The sequence below is a fragment of the Centroberyx gerrardi genome, chromosome 12 (genome assembly GCF_048128805.1).
Source record: "Centroberyx gerrardi isolate f3 chromosome 12, fCenGer3.hap1.cur.20231027, whole genome shotgun sequence".
Lineage (NCBI taxonomy): Eukaryota > Metazoa > Chordata > Actinopteri > Beryciformes > Berycidae > Centroberyx > Centroberyx gerrardi.
In genome coordinates this window covers 25224031-25243258 of record NC_136008.1, presented here as the reverse complement: position 1 = coordinate 25243258, position 19228 = coordinate 25224031, and the positions used below count along the sequence as shown (strand labels likewise).

Genomic DNA, 19228 nt, shown 5'->3' with positions numbered 1-19228 from the left:
CAGACGGAGAGTTTTTCAAAGGGAGCTAGTCAAATTTCCACAATGCTGACAGTTATAATAACGCAATGCTTCATTAGTTTACTATTCTGCTGCGTTGCATCTCACAATAAATCTCACTAGACTTGACCACTCAACATTTGGTCAACATTCAACTTTAACTTTACTTGTAACGGACAGACCCGTTTAAAGGCTCATCGCTTTGTGTTGACCCCCAAAAACACACCGTCTAAGCAATGACACAATCTCAGTGTGACAGGTTCAATATTAGGATCCCAAGAAACCCACGGGAGTAAATGAGAGGGTGCACTCGTTTATGGGCTCCCGGTCAGTCAATGACGTATGACGTAGTTTGCACTCAGTATAAAAAGGGGCCCTCCCGTCCCGTCGGCAGGCGCCCAACCTGCCCGCTCTGAATCAACGGCGACAAACAGCCGCATCAATCAAAACAATAGCCCATATGGCAGAAGACAAACAACCTGACGGGTAAATCAAACATTCACAGCCCACGTAGGCTACTTTTCTTTATCACTTGAATTGATATAGATACAATAAGTTTTCCAAGCCTCCGTAAAATCTAGACTTAAGCCTAAACTAGATCGGGTTGTTGACAAGGCTTAGACTTTAGCTTGCTGTGATTACTTGATTGTTCCCTGAACTGGTATGTTAAATGAATGGGTACATTTTAATTTATCATGGAATTCCATATTACCAGACTGTCCTTTTAAAATACCATGATGGAAGGCAGTTGATGGTAATGCTGGACTTTCCACCTGATGAGTCTTCAAGAGGAATGTTACACAGCTTCAGTTATAATTGCTTTTACAAAGGATTTTGTTGCTTCATATGAAAATAATTTTGTAGATCATATCTGCCCAATAACTAATAATTACTAGGCCTTTTTGATGTCAGTGTTAGAATGTTTAGTTTCCCTAGCCGCTTCCTTTTCATGCTCTGGTGCCATTACTAGAAGTTGGTACTCCAAGGTTCCCACTTAAAAACAACTTTGTTGGGCAAAAAGGTTCAGAGTGGTCTGAATGTCCAGACCACTCTGAACCTTTTTGCCCAACAAAGTTGTTTTTAAGTTATTGTCAACAAAAACATTATTTTTGGTACAGCAGCCCCTGGTCCCATTCATTCTGGGTCATCTTGTTGGGGAATATTTGGTTCGCTGAACTCCACTTGGTCACATCACTAACATACTGCAACATTAGTGTGCCTCTTGCACAGGCTTTTGCTGAGAGTTTCATTACAGGGAGTGTCTTATAATAACGTAAAAGCAGGAACGGAATCTCAAGCACAAACATTGACTAGCCACGGAAGGTGAAAGAATGAGGCAAATAAATAGAAAGGGCGCAAGCTGCCAAAAAGCCATCCAATAGATAACTAGTCCATTAGGGAGACAGACACAGAGGAGAGGATGTGTATGTGTGAGAGAGCACCAGATAGAAATAGCACTGTAGTAGTATGAAGAAGTAAGAGAAACACATCTTCCTAAATTCAAAACAATAGAGGCGTTGCAGTAGCATTCTAGAACCCCCTAGCTGCCATGTTGGGAAACCAAAACATAATTCTATCCTAGTCATAATTCTGCCTGGTCTGACTTGCTGCTGTCAACACTGCAAACACTGGTCAACTTTTGTTGTGCGGCTGGCTGTTCCGAAAGGAGAGGAAAAACAGTGGAAGAACTCATTTTATAGACTTCCAATAATTGTTGCACATCAAGGAGAAAAAAAGTTGGAAAAAAAAAAAAGATTCAGAAAAGAGAAGACAACTATGGATAGCCTCAATCAATTGCACAGACATCAGGACAGATGGTAATCAGTACAGGCCTGCTCAGATCATCTAATACCTGGTGAGTCATTTTAACCAAGTATAGCTTTCTAAATATAAGAGAGAGAGAGTTAACAAGAAATCTTACTCAACTTCAGAGAAAGAAATGTCTCAATAATTCCTAGTATACACAACACCGGAATCGGCTGTCACACGTCACTTGAACACAATTTGGCAATGGCAGCAAGATGGATAGATAAGCAAGGAATGAGGAAGATAACTGAAACACAATCTACCCCAGCAGCAGCAATAATAGAACTTAAGCAAAAATTCTATAAAGGCATACTTTGACTTCTACACGATTACATTTAAAATGAACATTTCTCATACATTGACTCATTACAAAAATTTACAATTTCAATTTATTTATTTATATTAAATCTAGCTAACGTTAACGCTCAAAATCAAAGTAACCTGACCAAATCGAAAAGAACAATCTGATTGGTGTGTGTGTGGGCGATGCACTTTTGAACCCAGTTCAAGATCACTGAGCAGAGCAACAGAGCAGGGCAGTGGGCAGCCAGCAGCAGCAGGTGTGTGATGATTAACTGATTGCATGGATGCAAAATGGCTGAAGATAACAACGTTACAACAGCCGTCACAGTGACTGTGACTTTTACTTTTACTGTTGGTACATTTGAAAGTTGATACTGTAAGACTTCCACTCAGGTGATACTTGAGATGACCACTGAACAAGGCACCAGTCTACCAACAAGTGAGATGATTTCACTTTTACTTAAAGAGTAACTAAACCCCAAACCCAAATCTTTAGTGAAGCCTGACACCTAATGGTGAAAAGTAGGGTACTGAACTGGTCATCTGCTATTGGCTGGTCTCTGTGCCCTGTGATGCCACCCTCTATAGAGTACAACAGGTGGTGACATCACCTGGCACAAAGACCAGCCAATAGGAGAAGGCCAGTTCAGTACCCTACTTTTCACCATTAGGTGTCAGGCTTCACCAAAGATTTGGGTTTGGGGTTTAGTTACTCTTTAAGTTGTACTTTGTCAAAGTATCTCTACTTAATGGTATTTCCATAAGTACTTACCAATAAATAAGTACCAATAAAGTGAGAAGAGCTAAGTTGGCTAGCTAACACTGGCATCCCTCTAATGTTAGCATTGCAGCTAGGCTAGCTACACGCTCACTACACGCTAACTAATGTTAGCTTGATACTAGCGTTGCCACCTTTATCATACCTGTGGGGGGGGTGGGGGCATGCTTCCCTGGGAGGAGATTTCTCTGTTCTGGAGATACTTGAGAGACAGAGTTAGCCAAATCTCAAGTTCATTCCCAGTGGTCTCCTGTACAGTAGGCTAATTGTTATTAGGGCCTCCATGTTCTGCTGCTCAACATACTTTGGGCTCAAATCAATTTAATATGATTCTTAATGGATGACAAGTGAGCATGCCCCTCCCTTTGGCTTCCAATGTGCATAATGTGAGCATGTATAATGGTGCTGTGAGCCAGTCAAAGTACAATACTGATTGCAAATAAAATACACCCAGATTTTGATATTGAGGGCAGTTAATCAATGCAAAACATCAACAACAGCAACATTTCCTTAAAAGTACCCTCTTATTTCACCCTTTCTTATTAAAGTGCAACATCTCTCTCTCTCTCTCTCTCTCTCTCTCTCTCTCTCTCTCTCTCTCTCTCTCTCTCTCTCTCTCTCTCTCTCTCTCTCTCTCTCTCTCTCTAATGGATGACCAGTATGTTTATGAATTGTGTAGGCTGTATATTATGAATGTAACAAATTATATCTGCTCAAATATTTGCATTATCATTAAAACCACTGAGACAGGAACATTGTCATTTCCATGATTAGTTAAGCATCGTTTGGTTGTTCAATATGAATAATCTTAATTACTGGAATCATTATGATCATTAATCAAACTGCATCAATGACAGATTGTTCAGAATATAAGAAGCAATAATGTTGCAAACTGCACATTTTCTGCAATAGTCCTAAATAGTATGTTTCATTTATAATAGACACTAAACATAATCTTTTTATGTTTGTTTGGGTTTGTTTTTTTTACAGAAAACAAGTGGTATATTAAAAGCAAAATGGACTTAGTGAAAAAAACAGCCACATTTAGAATAAATGTTAATTATATTGTTAGTAATAGAGGTATAGAAAATGTTAATGGCCAACATATATTTACTAATTCCATTACACTTTCACTGCTTTAGGCTACAGGTTATGCATAACTGCAGGAATAAAGGTGTGTTTTGAAGAAATGCGCAAAGACACTATAACAGTAGTGTGCAAATAAATGTATTGGAATAAAATGATTCAGTTGTTCATTTGTGTAAAGTGGATAGGAAGATGATAGGAGTTCAGAAGTGGACTGCAGGTGAGAGGGCAGTCAAGCAGGGCTTTGGCTCATCTGCTTCTGTTTGGCAGGTCTGTTGGAGTGACGTCTCTGCTGTTGCAGCCATGTTGTCAGCAGATTTCTTGTTCTTCCTCCGGAATATGCGGGATAGCCAAGAAAAGAAGCCATGCTTCTTCTTTGGTTTTGTCGCCAGGCTGTCTTTGGCACTGGAACTCTGAGGTCCTGTAGGTTTGACCGCTTGGACGGGTGAAAGTGTTTTTTCCAGGTCAGACTGGACAGATCCTTGGTGTCCTTTACAGTGTCAACCACAAGGCTTGGTGGAGCTTTGACCTCAACCTGGATGGCTGGAGCCTGGGACTCCTGAAGCAGGTTGGTTGATCCTTCCTTAAGCAGGTGAATCAGGGTGTCTTCAGCAAGAGAGACGGGGAGAACCTCCTCTGAGGTGGAGATATTGTCAGGTCCAGCAGAGAGGACAGTGACTTTTGTTCCCTCACAACATTCAGGTTGATGCAGGACGGGGACAGAGCTTTCAGCAGCGGTCCCAGTCTGTGCACAAGAGTTGACCGTTTCCCTCTTGATGATAAAAGGACATTGTTCGTCCTTCTTCTCCAAGTCCTGGAGGAACAGCATCAGTTTAGAATCAGCTTTGACGATTGGCTCCCATTCATCAAGATGATCTTGAGTAGGGGCATGGTGTGCAGCGCAGGCAGCCATAAATGTAGAACTCACTGTTGAGGAAGCATAGATGTGCTTTTCACCAAGTTCCTCCTCCTCCAGGAGGACTGAGAGGAACTGCATCAGGTGAGAATCAGTGCTGCTGACAACAGGTTCCCATTTGTCAAGCTGGTCCTGCGTCGGCCCATGCTGTGGGGAGCAGTCAACTGCAAATCTAGAGAGATGTGATGAAGCATAGAGGAGCTCCTCACCACATCCCTCCTTCAAGTCAAAGTGGGATTTGACCAGTGGCTCCCACTCATCCAGGCAGCCCAGAGTGGATCCACATGGTGAGCAGCAGTCAGCCACAAATTCAGATGTGTCACATGGGGGAGCATAGAGGTATCTCTTTCCAACTGACTCCAGGTGGTAGTCATCGTCAAAACCAATAGAGGAGTGCTGAAGCAGCCACAATCTCTCAATGATTTTGATGTCATCAGTCACTGGAGCCTCAACAAGGCGGAGCAGGTTGGATTGAGCCTCAACATGCTGAGCTGGGTGAATGGATGCTCCAGCATTACCTAACACTGTGTCTTCAGTCATGAGAGGAGACTCTTTCTCTGTGGGAGGAAGGTCTCCTTCGTCCATATCCAAGAGCAGTTTGTATGCTAGTGAAGCTGTGCTGGCTATTGGTTCCCATATATTGAGGCTCTCAAATCCACAAGCAGGATTGGAGCCGAGACCAACAGCAGACTGAGGTGAAAGGTCACAGTCCAGCTCAGCAGGACCTCCAGAGAAACTAGAGGCTTCAGCATAAAGATATTGCTCCTTCTTCAGGACTTTCGCAAACATGCAGTTGATGTTTTCATGGCGATCGTCATTAAGGGCATTGAGTCGAGCGACCATTTGCATGGATGCTGAAAGAAATGTAATGGCAACATCTTAATGAAACAAATAACCATGAGGCCACCTGATGTAGCTTCATTCAAGGTCAACTTGCTTCATCATAGCTTCATCTTATGCCTTTCATCATAGTTTTGTTTCAACAACAAATCTAACTGAATTTACAATGTAAATCAAACTAAGGAAGAACACAAATGTGGATCCTTCAACACAAACAACTAGTCTATCCTGACTGTCTGTCTCTTGTTTGTCTGTTCAGCAAAATCCTCTGTACTAATGTTTCCCTGTTAAATAATAAAATTATAAATACATGTAGCTTACCAAGATGGAAATCACTCTCCATGTTTTTCTTTCTAAAAGGTAGATATTGTTGATGTTTCTCCAAATGAATGCAACGTGAGTTTTCTGTCTCAATATGCAGGTGAACACCGATTAGAAAAGACAACTGTGAGTCTGCATGTGTGTTCAGGTCAATCTGTCTTTATGACTCTGATATTCTAAATTCTATGAACTCTGCATTCTGTCCAGCTGCATTATGATTCATCAGATAAAGCTCAGGCTCCAGTAAACTTTGATGACAGAGATGTCCCACTTCGTACATGGTTTCTAAACTACACATGATTAATAAACACAATATTTGGAATCTGTATTAAGATACCGTATAAGATAATTCTTATTGCACTTTCACTATTTTAAGCCACAAGTTAGCTCACTCTAATCTTACTACTACCTACTACTATTACTACTATATATTACTATTACCTATTACTACTACCTACTATCATATCTGAGAGGATACTTTAGGAAAATAAAAAGAAAAGTTATTCATCTTCAATTCAGTTTTTCAGGTGTAGAATTTATTTTTTCCAGAACAACCTGTGCATCAACCCATGTAGTTAATAGAAACATGGGTAGCACTTTACAATGGCCTTTTCCCAGTGCATGAACCTTTAAGCACCGGTAACATTTGTTTAGTTCCCCCTAATTATGTTATTGTATCCTGTAATTATTTTTTAAGTATGCAGTAATTACAAAAACAGTTACACCATAACTACCCTATAAATCTCTCATAATTACAAAATTGTTACCCCTTAATTCCCGGACTTCTTGTTCTGTTACCCTGTAACTACAGCATTGTTATTTTATTAGTACCCCATAATTATATAATAAGCGTTACCAAAACAAAAATCCTGTTTTTCAGATTATAAACCAAATATTAAATAAAATCAGAATCTCATTATTGTATCAGCTACAAGTGATGCCTGTGGTGGCAGAAATTGTGAAATTGCTGCTAGTATCTTCTGGACTTTTGTGTTTTGATTTTGTCCGTTTCCTGAAGCACATTGCTTAACGTCACGCATTCCTCCAGGCAACACAAAACACCCTGCAGCACACTTTGCAATTCGCTTTGTATTCATTCTTTCTCACAATGACAAGCCACAGATATTCGGCTTCCCATTCACGGCAATATTAATACAATCTGTTGCATTTCACAGGAGAAGAAGAGGAAGAGGCCATTTTTAATGCACAGTTTGACTCCCGCTGCTCCCCCGCTCACGACTCCGTAATGCCAAAGTCCCACTGGAGACGATGAATTGGGCGTATCGACTACTGGTAGCAAGTTAATCAACTTTGTTTGACCCAAATATGTTGATATTCAAAGAGTTTAGATAGCTGTGTAAACTTTTAATATCCAGGACATGGAGTAGGAGAAATAAGAGTCAATCAATCCAAATCGACTGAGAAAAAACTATTGGTAATGATTGAGTTCACTAGTAAATCCGTCTTAATAGCCCACCAGGGGCACTGACAATATCTGCCTCCTTCCCCCAGGCAGCATGGCTCCTATCAGTATCCTAATAGGCAGAGAGAGAGGACTCACGCAATTCAGGAAATCCCGACACTGCTATAATCAATTTTTCCTCAAAAGACATGCTTGGACAGCTAACGTTACTTTCTGGTAATGAGAAAGTTGGTGAAAGCCGGTAGGGCCATTGCGCAATAAATGTCATCTTCTTCGGCCAAATGGATTTGTTCTCGCATGGTGAACACGGCATGCATTTGCATAAAGTAAGCTGAAGTCAACTTTTGTCGCACCTCTTTCCCTGCATCGGGTGCTTGGTTTGCACCACAAGCTATCCCAGCATGCACTGCACATGCTTCTCATAGAGAATGAACGGAGGCAGAACTGGTCTCTGGGCGAATCGCATTTGGTGGGGCTGCACTGTAACATAGCAACACACCATCACACACAGAGTGAGCACGCACACTGAGGAGAGAGCTGCCTGCCAGTGACCGACTCTATTTTAATAATGAAACTGGTTTCATTATTATTTCAAAATATGTACTAACCTTTCTCAATTTCTGACAGAAAGGACATTAACACTGAAAAAAATGAATATTGTATGTCCTGAATCTGTTTATTCTGTTATTTGTTCTTTTTGCTTTGGCAATAAGTAGTTTTCTATTTCATGTCTATAAAGAACATTTTAATTGAAAAATTGATGGGAGACAGAGAGAAAAAAGGGAAAGAAAGGCAACCACCCACGCATCAGGTTATTGTGTGGTGTGTGGGTGTGTGTGTGTGTGTGTGTGTGCATGTGCATTTCCCAGTAGTTACTAAACAGTCGTTGCCGAGAGCTGAGAGGTTGGCAGGACAAATCATCCAAGAACAGACAAAGCACTTTACTGCACAAAAACTACATGTGGGTTTGTTCAGAAACTGCGGATTGCTCACAAGTTGGACCAGACCTCAGCCAGAGATTTTCATTAACCAAGGCTTTCACTAGCCCATTTAACAATTTCATTTTTTATTTTCAAAATATGAATGTCAGTGCTGGATCACTGCCTTGTGAATAGTTTGAATAGTGAATAGGTCCACTCCAGTTTTTATTTATTCTTATTTGTTTGGACAAAAAAAATCGTCTGAGACTGTGACATCCTGTCGCCATGGAGACGGGACAAACGGGACAGGAAGGACGTGACGGCAGCAGGCGATGTAAACAAAACGTTAGAGAGAGAGAGAGACTGTACTATACAATGCCATAAGTGAGAGAGAGAAAGATCTAGAAAGTTACACAGAGACAGACAGAGCTGCTTCATTGGTTTCAAATGGATTTCTTTCTCTGGTGTTTTGTGTTTAACTTACAGGATCTCTATATAGGCAGCAGGGCAGCTGGTTTGTACAGCAGTGCCCGGGGCACATACTGTTACTACTGATTATAGCCATGGGATGTAGCAAACCACTGCAGGGCAACAGACAAACTGTTAAATCTCCAACAGAGCAAGCCAACATATCCCTCTCTGCTCTGGGGGGAGAGAGAAATAGGAATATCAAAGATTATATAAATATATCAAAGATTATATAAACATCACTCCTCAAATGGAAAAAAAAAGTGAAATTCCTCAATTAAAATGAGATTCAATCCATTAGTTGGCAACATGGGAAATCATTCAGATAGAAAAAAACACAGGAGCCAATCCCCAAATGTGAAGAAATGTGGAATCCCTCACTTGGGCTAAATGGGCCGCAATCCCTTTTCTGCTTGAGACATTCAGCATCAAAGAGTTCAAAGCCCTGTGACAGAATAGCATGCTCTCCAGGGGGTTACGTGCTCAGGCGTCACACATGAGAGAAAGACAACTATTTGCCTCCACAAATCATAAGAAAAACATTAGAAAATGTTTATTTATATAGCTTTTTTGTGTTTAACTAGGCTTATTGTAATAAAATGTTACAAAATGTACCATTGAATGAAACAAAAACGAGGATGAGGATGAGAATGAGGACGCTCGGGAAGAGATATAACTGACAAAAGTGAAATGGTCTCCCTCCTGTCTCCCACTTCACTGGCTGTTCCGGTTAAAGTAAAGGCCCTGACACACCAAACCGACGTCAAAGAACCAGCGGCGACGAAGGCCGACTGTTGCGTCGCCTGCGTCTGGTCCAAAAAGTTGCACTTGAACACACCGCAAAGACTACAGCCGACGGCCAACTAGCACGTACGTTCTGCGCCTGCGTGAAGGGAAATAACCATATGTCTGATAAGAAGTTGCAAATGGCACTGGCGTTGTCAGCCCTTGGTCTTTGGTTGTGGAAGAAGAAAGGAAGAGGCGGAGGCGAAAAATAAATAATACCGCACTAAATGGGTGACATCATGAATAACGTTACTCCAGCGACAGGCTCAAGGGGCTTTCCCAAACCTGTGTCGAGAGCTGGAGATAAATGAAACCTCTGATTTTAAAAATTTCGCTCGGCTCTTTCCTGTTCAGTTCCACATGTTGAAGGAATTTATCAGTCCAATCATCCAGAGGCAAAACACGAACTACCAATCAGAGTGATCTCTCTCACCGACGGCTCCGACGCCGATTCAACATGCTCAATCGGCCGAAAAGACGCCGACAGGGTCCGACTAGTGCCGACGGTGCGGGACACACCGCAAAAACTAGGGACACCGACGCTTACCGACGGCCCGACATTGGCCGACGGCCGACCGTCGGTTTGGTGTGTCAGGGGCTTAAGAGCTGACGAAGTGGGAGCTGGCGATGACAACCACTGACCAAAACATCCACCAAAAACTTTTCATTATATATGGATTTTTTGGTGTTTTTTGGTTTAAATGGTGGCAGCCCCCCATCGTTTTTAAAAAAACACAGATAAAAATTGGCTGTGAGACGAGCGGAAACAAAATCTACTGATCCTATGGTGTATTTATTTCTCTGAGAATTAAAGTATCAAAATGATCAAGAGTTAGAATGTTTTAACATTTTTTTCAGTACTTGACAGTATCAATGGGATTTGGTTTGTACTTAAAAACCATCAAATTTTAACACCCAATCCTATACTTGTATTGGATAAGTGCCTCCAAATAACGTAAGCTGACACCAACATTGACATTGCAGTATTGCCACATCATTACATGCTTTTTTCCTCATTCAATTTTCCCTCCATCAACAGGAACATCAAATAAAATTCATTTCCCCATTTATGAAACTATTGAACCATTTCTGCCATGAATGGCGACTTAATGCCTGGGAGTCGCACCAGATATTTAAGGCCGCGCGCTTCTTTTTAAAAGCCTCCTGATTATTATTGAAACGACTGAGTGTTAATGGGCCTTCTCTGAGATCCCGACTCTCTTCATTGTTGTCCCCCCCACCCCCGTTCGTCCGTCTCCCCATTAGGCGAGGACAGTACAAAGAGAGCTATTAAAACTAAAACACTCCATCAGATAGAGGGAGAGAGAGGGAGAAGGATCAGAGAGAGGAAGAAAAAGGGGGATAGAGAGAGGAAGAGGAGGGGAGTGACAAATGTGTGAGGGAGAAATGCCAGGGGGAGAAGTGGAGATAGAGAAAGGGGAGATGAGATGTGGGACAGAGAGAGAGAAAGAGACAAAGGAATAATATGAACAGAGAATGGGGGGAATGCAAAGGGTGAGAATGAGGAAGAGAAAGAGGAAAAACATGAAGAAAAGGCTAATTTCTTTCTTGCTTTTCCTACTCCTCATTATTATCTATTCTTTGATGATAACTGATCAGGTCTACATTGGTGTTTATCAAGTGTTGTCACACATCAAACGCATATAAAAACAGATTAAATGCAGTTATGGTTAAGTCATTCATGAATAAAAAAGTTAGAATGTATTGGTATTACTGGGCTGCATAAATATCAAATAGAGGCTTATTATAACCAAATCTCAAATGAGTATGAATCAACAAGATCTCTTGAGAAACTTTGAACCTTTTGTGAAGGGTCGAGGGTGTGTGTCTCTGTGTGTGTGTGTGTGTGTGTGTGTGTGTGTGTGTAGGGGTGTGTTGGCAGTTCGGGGAATAACCCAGAATGAATTCAACTTTGCAAGTTATTTATTATTGTTCCGGGGATTTATTGTTATTTGGAAAAAAAAAAGAAAAAAGAAAAGATAAGACAAAGGAAATAGGAAGAATTCAAGCAAAAATCGACCCCCCCCAGATCAGAATTTGCATGTGTTATTCCTGTAATCCTGCGCGGCTTTTGGCTCTCTTGTCTCTCAGTTTCGGGAAAGACTCGCTCATCTTCATAACAACAACAAAGGCTTGACGGTTCCTCGATCGCAGAAATAACGTGAATTCTGTTTTCACACAATAGATGGCAGGGAATCAGAGGAGAAAGCCCGGTGATATTTTCCATGTGTATCTGTGTCCCCTTCCTGGGCCGTGAAATCAAAATAAATGGGGGAAATCAATTCAGGTCGGTCGATCTTTGGATAAATCTTTTTAAGTCCGCGTTCATTTGTTTTCAATCTGCGAGCGCTGACTGCTTGAATGTGTCATCAAGAACGCCGGAGAGATTTCTAAGAAGATCACGGTTGGACTGAATTTGTATAAAGTCTGTAAAATCCAGTAAAACCCTGTGCTATTTAACTCTATGTCCCATCTAGATCCTCTATCTCTATGACTGGAAACTGTAGGGTAGACCAGGAGGCTGTGGATCGATGGGCGTCCCGTTAACGAGGGCTGATGGACGCTCTGGTCATGTGATCAATGCAGGCATAAATCTAGCAGCCAGAGGGTGAAATATGACTGTAGCCTGTCTATACATCAGCATGGAGGGACAGCTCATGGTATTAATCAGAGGAACACACACACACACACACACACACACACACACACACACATACCTGCACAGCGGCATTAACGCTCAACATTAACCCTCGATAGCAGTGATTTTCTTTTAAGACAAAAAAAATAATCAAAATCTGAAAATAGAAATAGACAAAACAAAAACACAAAGGCCTGTCATGATGTCGTTGCAACAGACTGGGAAATGCCACAGGCTTGACAGTCAGTGGCACAGAAAGCCAGTGACATAAATCAGCAGAACCTGGCTTCAGAGACGCGCATTTTCTCTCTGCGTATTAGGCCAGTAAACAGTGTGTGTGTGTGTGTGTGTGTGAGTGTGAGTGTGAGTGTGTGTGTTAGATGGATCAGTACACAGAGGGTCTAGCCTGCCAGATTCTCTCTCCCACCAATTTCACTGGTTCATGGGCTCAGAGCAATTTGACAGGTCAACCTATGATACATAAATACACACACACACACACACACACACACAATGGAGAACTGGACAGCCTTGGCAGAGATAAGCAATGCCTCTTTTCAGGCTTTCATAATAGCCCAAACAGTGGTTAGAGAAAGTGTGTGTGGGGGTGTGTGTATGTGTGTGTGTGTGTGTGTGTGTGCAAGAGAGTGAAATTAATGAGGTATCCATCAGTCCACTGTTACTGGCAGCCTCAGAATGCCTCCCATCCAGTCACAGTGAGTGTTTGGAAACTGTTGTATAATTGAAAGATATGTGTTGGAATTTCTCAAAATATAATAATGAATTGTAGCAATTCTTTCATTTCATTCTGTTGCCCAGTCAGCTACTAGCTAATCATCATATTTCACCATTTCCCCTCATAACTTCATACAAGAACCTGCATATCATATATTAATTTCGCATTTGAACTTTTTAAAATTCTTTATAGTCACACTTTTTGCCCGTATGAGGACTTCTGGGCCTGGCAAGTAAGAGTTATAAGTGTCACACACACACACACACACACACACACACACACACACACACACACACACACAGGCATACAGATAGATGCAGAGGTGGACAGAATGATCCATCACTGACTTGTCTGCCTGTCTGCCACAAAACTACACAACTGCACCTCACAGTTTATAGCACTACAGCTGTGTGTGTGTGTGTGTGTGTGTGTGAGTGAGAAACCGAGCAGCGCACCATACCTCACAAATCATACCGCCACAGCACGGGGAACAGCTCTCTCTCTCTGTCTGTCTTTGATTTCCATTTTCTTCAGCGCACCACTCCTCCTCTCTCTCTCTCTCTCTCTCTCTCTCTCTCTATCTGATCCCTCCGTATTTCCGTCTCTGCTCTCTCGTTCTTTGTCGCTTTCAATTTGGCTCTCCCTCCACCTCGGCTTTCTCTCTCTCTTCCACCCCGTCCTCTTAGAGGCTCTTTCATCTCACTCATATTTAGTCACCCGCTTGGCCCTCTCTCTCTCTCTCTCTCTCTCTCTCTCTGTCTCTCTCACACCCACACACCCTTCATCGCGTCTTCAAACCAACTGGCATCCTCGATCTCATCCTCGTCGCACCTCCTTCTCCCATCTCTTCCCTCCCCTCCCTCCCTCCCTTCCTTTTGCTCACCTCCTTCCTCTCTCTCTCTCTCTCTCTCTCTCTCCATCTCTCTCTCTCAAGATCCCAGCCTTCCCCTTCTCTCTCCCCCTCTGTGTTAAGAGGGAACGAGTCTTTGCTCTTTATATGGGGGGCAAACAGGGACAGATTGTTTCCTTTAGGGGACGTCTGTCTGTGTGTGTGTGTGTGTGTGTGTGTGTGTGTGTGTGTGCTTCAATCCGTGTCATGTACAGTCAAGGAATTAGTCACTCAGATCTTCCTACTAAATCAACACATTGAGCGTCTAAGTAGTGAGAGACAGAGAGAGAGAGAGAGAGAGAGAGAGAGAGAGAGAGAGAGAGAGAATTTAACAGTTTACTTGTTGAATGACAGTGACTCTGATACCAATGTGACAGTAAGAGAAGGAATGAATTAAAAAAAAAAAAAAAATCTCCAGAAAATGACCTGCTAACCAGTTGTACTGACTGGATCTCACACAGCACACATTTGTCTACCGCTGTGAAACCAAGGCTGCTTCCTCTACAGCCTCCATTAAAAGCCTATGAAACAATGATGATGTTAGTACTCAGATAGGCGGGAGATAACCCACTTTCCTGCAGCCTGGGAAGAAGTGTGCAGTGTTCATGCAAGCTGTCCACTACCATGATGTCTCGCAGTGTGAAGGGCCTTTTCAGAGTAATGCATGACAAGCATTCTGCAATGTGATGATGAGTCTCTTCTCCATCTTTGTAGAGAGAAAATGCAGAGAGGCTGAGTAAGTGATGTCAAAAGGAGAGGAGGGGAGGGGAGGGGAGGGGAGAGGAGGGGAGAGGAGAGGAGAGGAGAGGAGAGGAGGGGAGAGGAGAGGAGAGGAGGGGAGAGGAGAGGAGAGGAGAGGAGAGGAGAGGAGAGGAGAGGAGAGGAGGGGAGAGGAGAGGAGAGGAGAGGAGAGGAGAGGAGGGGAGGGGAGGGGAGAGGAGGGGAGAGGAGAGGAGAGGAGAGGAGAGGAGAGGAGGGGAGAGGAGAGGAGAGGAGAGGAGAGGAGAGGAGAGGAGAGGAGAGGAGAGGAGAGGAGAGCTCCTACCTGCCATGCCTGGGGGGGTTTTCAAAAATTTCCCGTTGAAATTTTGGATCACCACATCACACTTCTCCGTTGACTCCATCCTGACAGAGACATAAAGGAGAGAGAGAGAGAGAGAGAGAGAGAGAGAGAGAGAGAGATTATTAAAAAGACTGTGGATGTAAATGCATGCATATGTGTGCTAAATGCCTACCTGCAATATGCATCTGTTCTTGTGTGTTTGTGTGTGTAAACGTGAGCAAAATGCCTTTAAGTATACATGAATGTGTGTTTGTGTGTGCCCGTGTGTGTGTGTGTTGTAAGGGGTTTCCTCTCCCTTTGTCCCAGCTAAAAAGCTCCATTCAGTCTGATCTGTTGTGTGTCATGTCCTCTTTGTCTGCCCCTATTCAGCTCTACTCACCCAATCACAGCTCAATGACTAATTGCCTGCTTGGCAAGCAGAGCCGGTGTGTGTGTGTGTGTGTGTGTGTGGGAGAGAGAGAGAGTGTAACAGAGAAGAGAGAGACACTGTGTGTGTGTGTGTGTGTGTGTGTGTGTGTGTGTGTGTGGTAAGTATGTGTGTGCACGCATGTCTCCATGTGTGTCTAGGGTTTTCTTCACATAGCCAGTGACCCTGAATGGAGCCTTGACTTGCACTCTAATCACTGGCACACTCCACGGTGTAACTGAGAAGACCACACACACACACACACACACACACACACACACACAGACAGGAGGAGAGGCAAGGGGCCAAGGGTACTGGAGTGTGGAGATGTATCATTACTGCTAGATGTCCTCTGGTTGTAAATGGTAGGGAGTCAGCTTAGGGTAATGTTGCCTCTTGCAATTATCTAAAACACGAGTCTGTGTGATAGTGTGATAATTATAAATCAGTATTATTTGGCTTGATTATTAAATGGCATGCATGGCACAACATCGGTGCATATATATGTGATATCAGTCAGTTTGTCCTGCAAAAACCTTTTACGCCAATTTTTTTTTCCATTTTTCTGTTCTGTTGGATCTGATTGACAGCTAACATGTAGAACAAGCCAGTACTCTAGCGATGCATCAGAAAATGTTAGCTGTCAGTCCGTGTGCGTGTGTGTGTGTGTGTGTGTGTGTCGGCGCGTACCGGGCGAAGCCGACCCCTCTGCTCAGGCCGTTGGCGTCCCTCAGTATCCGCGTGGAGATGACGTGACCGAAGGGCTTCAGCATGTTCTCCAGCTCCTGCTCGTCCATGGACACCGGCAGGTTGGAGATGTACAGGTTGGTGGGGTCCTGCTCCTGTTGCTGTAGAGAGAGAGAGGGAGAGGGAGCAAGAGAGAGAGAGAGAGAGAGAGAGAGAGAGAGAGAGATCGTTACTGCAGTTTATCTTGCATTAAGCATACCATTCAAAGGAAAATGAAGAAAGAAAATGAGCGACATGAATTTTTCAACTTTCCGACACAAATATTTACTGAGAGATCATACGGAGATAATAAGCATAACTAAAATGGATTCTGTTTTGTGGTGTTGGATTTTCAACCCGATCGTTCTCCTGAGCGAGGATGAACCCAGATGACATCAGATTGTCCTCGTGCTCAGCAGGACCGTTTTCTTCCCTTCGAGCGTCTCGTAAGACGCTCTAAATGAAGAGAGGAGAGAGGCTGGGGCTAAAAGCTGTTTTCGCAGCAGTAAATGCATTATAGGGCGAGGCGGTGTCATTCAGGTTGTTTATTTTCATATTACGATTGAATATCCCACAGCAAAACATTTGTGATTTTCTGCCACTCGAGTTAAGTGGCAGACTCGCCTCAATAGAGGAATAAATATTTCATTGAAAACACAGTGCAGCGGCTTTCTGCTCAAAACCCCTAAAGCGACAAGAAAACCCCCTCAGGATTCATAGACGCTAACAGTTGCATTCAATTCTTCCACGGGAATGAGGGAACCTCGTTTTCATGTGCCTCTCAGTTAGTAAGACTGGTTTACTTCAATTATTTTTGTTCTGTTTGGCAGCGCTCCATTGAAATGATCCTCCACGGGAGACCATAGTCTGCGTGTGTGTGTGTGTGTGTGTGTAAAACTACAGTGTTTGCAAATGGAAAAGGATGCAGGAGAGGCTTTGATGGAGGATGCTGCATTGCTCACATTTTTTTTTTTTAGAAATTTGCCAGCGAGAGAGAGACAGATAGAGAGAGAGAGAGAGAGAGGGAGAGAGAGCGACACCGACAGACAAAGAAAGTGACACACATGTTCTGCAAATTAGAACTCCACACGCCATGACTTCAAGCCATGACTTCATGATTTCATAAAGCTATTCAGGTACATAGTCCCCCAGAGCGCCTGCTGACGCTTTAAATGGCTCTGTGATGTTTCATTGCTTCATGAGACTTTATGGCTGCGTTGCTGGCTGTTTCTCCTCTCTGCCGTAATGATGTTTATGTATTCATTACACGCGTGGTAATGAGAGCTCCCGCGCCTTTCCAAACCAACATTAGAAGACCTCTTGTAGCAGTCAAACACCAACGTTTGGCATTCCGCACTACGTTTTCAAGATCAAGAAAGCCTCCGAGACGTTTCCTCAGAAAGCCTTCCTTGATGTTTCACCTCAGCGCGAGGCCAAACTGTGGATACGTTTATTCACTATCAGGGCGTCCTGGTGGCTCGGTGGGCTGGAGTCCACACCGCAAGTGTACTCTCACATCTCTCATGCCCCCTAAAGTAGACATGACATTGAAGTAATCTTCAAAGCAAATCAGATGAGGTCAGTAGTGAATATGTTAACTTCTGTGCAGGGCTGGAATTGGACACTCTCCTCAGATCTAAGATTGCACTGTTGTCATGGAAAATGAAACAAATACTGAATGTATGTAGAGTATAGTGTGCTGCACTGTTTACTGTGTAATGAATGGCAGGCACTCCAAAATGTTTAGTATGACTTTGGTGCTAGGGCAAACAATGAGTTGTGTGTGTGTGTGTGTGGCTGGGTGTGCACATTTGTGTGCACATGTAATAAAGCAGTCCTGCGTGACTGCTTGTGAGCCTAAATATCTCCTTTATCCATGGAGGATTTGCCTTTGCATGACTGGAGCTGCTCGGTTTGCAGAGTGGGAGGTTCGAGTCTGGCCCACTGTGACCGGAGCCATCTATGTAATCAGTGACTCAGAGTAACAGGAGCAGCTCCAGTGACAAAATGTGCAATATTCCACCTTTCTTTCTGAGTCGGAATATCTCTCTTCGTCAGCGGGGATTCTCCTTTGGCGGAGCGGCTGATTTCGGTGTCTTCCCACGCAGGGAAGCTGGGTTCAAATGTGATCTTTTACATCGGTGCTTATGCACAAGCAAAAGCAGCACATCAAAGGCGTAATAGCCCCATGCACCAGCTGTGCCATCTGTCATTGATCCCAGAGCCATCTACCTAAAAGAGTTATGTCACTGAAATCAGCGAGGTCCTGCTACTTGCCAAGAATGTTCAATTAGTGACTGTTGCCAGGCAGCCAATGCAATCCAGAAAGTAAAAGTTTAAGGCTAATACGGCTAATATGGCTCAGCAACCAAACATAGTTCCAGGAATTGAAAAAAAAAAGAAAACTTCACTTGAGACCTATGAATAGCTCCATACTCCTCAATGTCACACTGTCTAAAGTTACAAGGCTTTGAGTGAGCGGAGCATCTGCCATTCAAACAAACTAGCTCCAGAGAACACCTGAGGCCATTCTCCTCTGTTCTTTACTCCAGCTGTGAGCTGTGGACTTTCTCATTACCAACAGCATGGCCGGGTTTACTAGACACCAAAGATACAGTTACTAGAATGACTCTATGTGTAGCAGATTAGGATTCCTCTGGCCGTCTACGGAGGGAAAGATTCCACAGAATCCAATTTCCCCTGTTTTGACAGCCATGAGAAGATCCAACACTGTGCCACACGAGGGATACGAGTCCCTGTTCCTGTGGTCAATGTGCTTACCAACTCATTTCACCCGCAGCCAACGTGTCTCAAGCAATATCTCACAGCGGTTTGCCCCAATTTCAGCAAAAGCAGGTCAATTGTTTTGTTTCTGTTCACATTTTCCCTACAGTCTGTAGTTAACGAGGGGAATGAATGCAGATTTGTGCTAACGAGGGGGGTGCCAGAGCCTCTCCTCCCCACTCAAATCACCCCACTGAGTATACTGCGTGCCTGTGCTATCTATTCCATTGCATGCCTGACTAAAGAACTCAAATTTTCTCAGTTTCATTTGTATTGTCTCAATTCAGACAGCGGGGGAAACGGAGAATGAGATGGGGATAA

The 19228-nt window shown here is 43.2% G+C and overlaps 1 protein-coding gene across 1 annotated transcript in view; it reads right to left on the bottom strand.

Moving 5' to 3' along the window:
* Positions 1-19228, bottom strand: part of LOC139931834 (RNA-binding motif, single-stranded-interacting protein 3-like) — a 116871-nt gene that overhangs the window by 29084 nt on the left and 68559 nt on the right. The window contains exons 5-6 of the mRNA XM_071925444.2: positions 16088-16245; positions 14974-15053 (exon numbers count right to left, since the gene is read on the bottom strand). Coding sequence (XP_071781545.1) covers positions 14974-15053; positions 16088-16245 — 238 coding nt within the window. The remainder of the gene's footprint in view (positions 1-14973; positions 15054-16087; positions 16246-19228) is intronic.